General features: G+C 57.0%; 1 protein-coding gene across 8 annotated transcripts in view; it reads left to right on the top strand.

Moving 5' to 3' along the window:
• The window catches only part of FRMD5 (FERM domain containing 5), a 317562-nt gene that overhangs the window by 242051 nt on the left and 69626 nt on the right, over positions 1–5885 (top strand). For 6 of the 8 annotated variants that reach the window (XM_019503878.1, XM_019503877.1, XM_019503875.1 and 3 more), the window contains 2 exons: positions 2139–2181; positions 3548–3626. In XM_019503878.1, coding sequence (XP_019359423.1) covers positions 2175–2181; positions 3548–3626 — 86 coding nt within the window. In that variant the 5' untranslated portion in view covers positions 2139–2174. The remainder of the gene's footprint in view (positions 1–2138; positions 2182–3547; positions 3627–5885) is intronic. The other 2 variants (XM_019503880.1, XM_019503879.1) reach the window with 1 other exon arrangement.

The following is a 5885-nucleotide window of genomic DNA, read 5'->3' as shown; positions in this document are numbered from 1 at the left end:
AGCACAGCTCTGCTCCAGCCGTCAGCTGTGATGCACGACCCCCCGAGGGCTCGGCATGGCTCTCAGCCCCCCGGGCGAGCCGGCACTGGCAAACCTCATTTGGGAAAGGAGCAGATTTGTTATGGAAGTAAAGCAGCAGCAGTGATAGACCCTCGCAGTCGCTTTTTAACCCTGCAGTATGACATTCCCCTTCCTAAGGAAATGCAATGGGATGTGGATGTGCCTCCCAGGAGACAGCAATGCAATATGTCCTATGCACTGAGCATGAAGGGTGTATGCCTAGCAGAGGAGGCTTCTGCGCTGGACGCTGGTGGGGCACTGCATGCCCCTTGTGAGGTCCGTCTGCAGGTTGCAGGGGCTCAGGGGCCAGCCCTGCAATGCCATGTGCCAGCACTAATGCCCAGGCATGTGCCCTGGCCTTGCTCTCTTCACCCAGATGCTGCCCGTGAGTTGGGGGGGTGCAGAGCTGAGCAGATGGCAGCAACGGGGCCGGGGCAAGCTGACCCCTTGGAGGCCGAGTACCAACTGATGCAGGGACAGGGGGAGTTTCCCCCAGTTGATTAAAGCACACGTGGACTGTGGAGTGCAACATGCTGCAGGCACAATGGCAGCCCCAGGAACGGGTGGCTGAGATGCCCCTTAATGCCAACTGGTTTATGATTTTTACAATACGGCAAAGAGGGTGATACAGGGGATGGCAATCAGTCATTCTCTCCAGCCGCTGGGGAGAAGAAGCAGTAGATAATCAGCTGAATTCATAGCAAAGGGCAAGGTCATGCAGCAGGAAAAAATGTTTTTCTGGGGTGTTGGAGCAGCGGAGCAGGCTCAGGAATCTCCTTCCCTGGAGGCTTTTACAGGCAGCTCAGACAAACACCCGTCGGGGACCGTGGAGGTAGCACCCGTGTCCTCGTAGCTTTGCATGTGCCTGAGTGATCGGCACACGGTCCTAATGCTTGTTCCCATCCCCGGCAAGTCGTAACTGCACCCATTTCTGTGCATGGGCTGCAGTCCCTCCAGCCTTGCTTCTGGTGCTGCACGGTCACGGGAGATGAATAACCGCATCGCAAGCGCTTGCGTCCTCTTCCAGCCTCGTTTGGTGATAACACAGGCCTGTTCTCGGCAGGGAGCCGAGGCTGCGTAGCATGCAGCTCCCCACGGGTCCGGGGGATGCTCCCCAAAGCAACCAGGTGAACAGCAGATGCAGGCCTGGCCACGGCCACGGCCACGCCGGACCTGTTCTCAGAGGGGAAGGACACCAGGATGTCACCCGAGGCAGGGGGGTCCCATCAGAGCCACTTCCAGATGCACATGTGATCCCCCTGGGTTGCTCGTCTGAGTCTTCGGCCCTGGGGATGGGGTCTGGAGGCCGAGGCAGGGTTGGTCAGTGGCCGTGGGCTTTGTCCGTGGCTGGAGGCGAGGGCTGAACCGCAGCCCCAGAGAGCTGGGCTCATGGCCTTGCAGAGGTGCCTTATCCCTCATCCCAGCATGTGGCTCTGGTAAGAGTTACAGCTCGGTCTTCTGGGAGGGAGATGACCCATCCTCCGACCTAGTCCTGCCCGTGACGACGGCTCTTTTGGGGAGGCTGTGACACCCTACGGGGTCCATTGCCTGGCCCTGTGGGGTGTGCCACCCTCATCCCAGCTCGCTCTTGGATCTGTGCCGGGGAAGCAGGGTCCTGGCTGCCCTGGAGTCGGGGGGCAGCCGGAGCGGTTTCTCCTTGCCTGAGCCGTGGTGCATTCCCTCAGCCCCGCGTGCAGCCGAGCACACGTTCACACAATCCCCACCTGCTTCACCGAGCGACCGCGGGCTAGCTGTCCGCGGGGAATCAAGGTTTGGACCCAGCACCCAGCGGCCTGATATTCCTGACACCAGCTATAGATCTTTTCAGCCCTGCAAAATGAAGATGGGGCGAGTGTTTTACCCCCCTGTGCACAGCGTGGGCTGTCCGGGGGTCTCCGGCCCTCTCCTTTATGCATGGGGTCACTATCCTGCTCCTCAGCGTACTGGCTCGTCCAAGAAACCGGCTTCTGTTTCCACCCCGTTTCCCCTGTTTCTTGTGTTGTGCTCTGGAGAAATGCCACCAGGACTGCAGGGAATATGATGCTGTTTTTTAAAACTCTGTTTCTTTTTCATTGCAGCATTGGCTGGAGTTCACTAAGTCTGTTGTGAAGCAGATGAGGTGTAAGTATTGCATCTACTATGTCGAAGCGTGCAGATATCCTGCAGGGCATGCACACGTGCCCCGTGATCGTATTAACATTGCCACGTGGGTGAGATGCTTGAATCATAGGGCTAATTCCCTGTGGACAATGTGCTGATTGAGCCTCCCTGAAGGCTCCCCGTTAAACTGAAAAGGGAAATTCTCTTGGGTCTGAATTGGGTCACAAATTGTAAATATTTCTGCCTTGCACATGCAAAACCCACCTTTGCTTGCATCGAGCACACACACACGTGATCTGAGCAAGCAAAGGGGAATGTGCAAGCGTAGTCACCTGTTTTGCAAGTCAAAGCAAGGATTTGCTGCCTGCAAAGCAGATCGAATCCCAGATAATGTTGGGGCAATCCAGGAAGCGCAGTGGAAACCAGCTTCTTTGCATTCAGCCTTTGGGATGGACCGGATATTCCTTGATTTGCCCCTCAGGTTCATCCCCCTAGGCCATTGCTCTGCTCCAGGGGCCAGTGCAAAATGGCCAGGGCATTGTGTGGCCAACCCCCCCACCTCTGTCCTTTCAGCCTCCCGCTTTCCGGTGGGACCGCAGCAGGGAGCCGTCTCTGTGGGAGCATGGGGACGGCCCCAACGAGCAGCGGTTGTGCAGCCAGACCAGATAGGATGGAAGATGCTTAGCTCGTCCCTCCATCCTGGCAGAGACCCACTCGCAGTCTGGCCCTCTGTGTGCATGTGTGTGAGTGTGCACGGACACCCGCTGCGCTTGCAGAGAGGGGACATGGACAATTCGGATGGCAGGCAGTGTCCTCCACGTGGCCTCGGGGTCGGCGGGGCTCTAGGCTGGAGCTGGACTGTTCTCAGTGGGGACAGAAGGAGCAATGGGCTCAAGTTGCAGCAAGGGAGGTTTAAGTTGGATACTAGAAAAAAAACTTACCCATTAGGAGGGAGGTGAAGCATTGGAACAGGCTCCCCAGAGAGGTGGTGGACTCTCCATCCTTGGAGGTTTTTAAGACCCAGCTAGACACAAAGCCTTGGCTGGGATGATGGAGTTGGGGCTGGTCCTGCTTGGAGCAGGGGGTTGGACTAGATGTGACCTCCCGAGGTCCCTTCAACCCTCATTTTCTATGATATTATGATGCGCCGGGCAGAGCAGACGAGCGCGTTTCATGGCCCAGCGCCTGAGGGCAGGAGGTGCTTTGGGTTGTGGTCTCCCCTGCCCTCCTTGCCAGTGAGAAACCTGTGGGCTGTGTCTTGGGGCAGGCAGGACAGACAAGTGAGGAGAGACGTGCACCCTGGATCTGCCCTCCCAGGAGGGTGCAGGCGTAACAGCCTCCGAGCCTGCCGTGCGGGCGACCGTAACGCTGTCGTTTTGCATTGCAGCCCAGCCTCCCTTCACCATGTGTTTCCGCGTCAAGTTTTACCCCACCGACCCCGCCGCCCTGAAGGAGGAGATCACCAGGTAAGGCGGATGGCTGCGCTTGAGGGTCTGTGCAGCCTGGCTCTGCGCTCACCCAGGGGGTGGAGGAAGGTTAGGTGTATTGCAGGACCCAGGTTTCGCACGGGAGTGAGGGGCACTGCTTGTGAATCAGACCTTCCTAGACGGACCTGGGGTCTGACCCAGGACATGGCAGCTCTTCTGCATGTAAGCTATAGCAAAGCCCACCCGATGCCAGCTTTCTCCGGGCAGGACCAGCCAGCCCACCTTGCCGCGTGGTTACAGGAGCATGAAAAACCCTCCACTGCACTTGCCATGTATTCTGCTGGCCTTCAGTGCCAAACCGGCTGACGGTGCTCATAAGCTTCTGATTTAATCCCACTAATGAATGTGCACGGCAGCCTGCTCAGAAGACTGGCCCCAGTGCCTGGTCCAACCCTCGGCTCCTTGCAACTCTCCAACATCTCCCCCATCCTGGCTGCAATGCTTCGGGCTTGCTCGCCTCCTGAAATCCACGTTATTCAGGGGGTTCAAGCAGGAGCAGGAGCTGGAACATAAGGGGAGAGTGAAAAATGCTCTTTCCTCCTTAAAAAAGCATGCTGGCGCTGTTCTAATCTGTCGGCAGAGCTGCCGGGTGCGGTGCGTTTGGAAGGGGTCGTGCTTCTCTGATCCCCTCCAGAGCAGGGGGTCGGGGAGGGGTGCAGGGTCGGGATCGGACCCAGCATGCCACGATCTGCACCACCCCGGCCTGGTCCCACATGCAAGGACCAAACTCTGGGGTCCCTGGGCTGCCTCTGCCTGGTCCCACCTATGAATATTAGACTCCACGGGCCCCACGCCACCTCTGCCCAGCACCATGCACTGGAATCGGGCCGCATGCATGGGGCTGTGGCCTGCGGGGCTCCCTGCAGACGCATGGGGAACCCTGTAGGCTGGACCACATGGCACAGGGGGCTGCATCTGCCCCACGGGCCAGGGTTGAGTGCCCCTGCTCTAGAGCAGTGGTCTCCAAACTTTTTTGATTGTGCACCCCCACCAGTAAAAAAATTTTGAGCATGCACCCCCAATATATGTATATTTATATTCACGCACCCCATCAGTAAAAAAAATTTTGAGCACGCAACCCCAATATATGTATATTTATATTCACGCACCCCATCAGTAAAAAAAATTTTGAGCACGCAACCCCAATATATGTATATTTATATTCACGCACCCCATCAGTAAAAAAAATTTTGAGCACGCAACCCCAATATATGTATATTTATAGAAATAGAAAAAGAAGTTCTAATATTTTCTTCCTGTACCCTAGTGGATCGTCTTGCGCACCCCCTTTGGAGACCACTGCTCTAGAGCATAAGTGAATGGGGGCCTGACCCACAGCTCATGCACCCCGCTGCCTCCCTGCCCCGAGCAGGGCACAGGGCAGGGGATGTGCAGCAGCTCCACTGTCCGAAAGGGCACGGGGGAGACTTTTGATGCTGAGGTGCAGACTGCTTGCAGGGACTTCTGAGAAACAGGCTCCTTTCAAAACCCACTTGCAAACCCCCAATGTGCACAGGTCAGAGGCCAGGCCAGTTGTTGATGGCTTTCATGCTCTCTGGCCGCTTCTGGTGCCTGGTGATGGTTATAAGGCCAGCAGCCTTTTGGAGGAGGAGGGAGGGTTTGGACTCGGTTATAGATGCTCCGGCCACAGCCCAGTCCTTGGTCAGGGTAGGCGCTGAGATGCAGGGAGCACGCGTTGGCTCTCCTCCCAGGCAGGCTCCGCTAAAAGGAGTCAGCCACATGCACCAACCATGTGGGGACCACGATGCAAATGCCATGACACCCTGCCAGGGTTTAACGAGGGGATCCTGCAGCTAACCCTTGTGCACCAGGGCTGCAATCAAGCAGGGCTGCTAACGGGAGCTGTCCCAGGGAGAGGCGATGCAGATACATCAGAAGCGCCTTGGAGATTCGTGTGGCTCAGCTCAGACATACCCAAGACTCGTAGGAGCAGCATTGTGCCGTGGGCCCCAGCCCATCCAAAGACCCTCGGCCGCAAAGGCTCCCTCTCTCAGAAATACCCTGTCTTGAGCCTGAGAGGTAAAGGATGGACCCCTTCTCCTGCCTGCCTTCTACCAGATGCTCTGTTTAGGACCATTCGCCGTCCTCTTAAAATAGCCGCGCCTCACCTGATCTTCACTGCCCCTTCGAACAGATGGCGCCTGCCCAAAGCCTCTTGCCCCCGGAGTGGCTCAGAAATGGAGATGTCACGTTTTGAATGCTAAGCAGACAACGCAG

Source organism: Gavialis gangeticus, unplaced genomic scaffold (assembly GCF_001723915.1).
Source record: "Gavialis gangeticus isolate Ggan-Ray unplaced genomic scaffold, GavGan_comp1, whole genome shotgun sequence".
Lineage (NCBI taxonomy): Eukaryota > Metazoa > Chordata > Crocodylia > Gavialidae > Gavialis > Gavialis gangeticus.
Note: the sequence above shows the minus strand (reverse complement) of the source record. Positions and strands in the feature narration are given on the sequence as shown.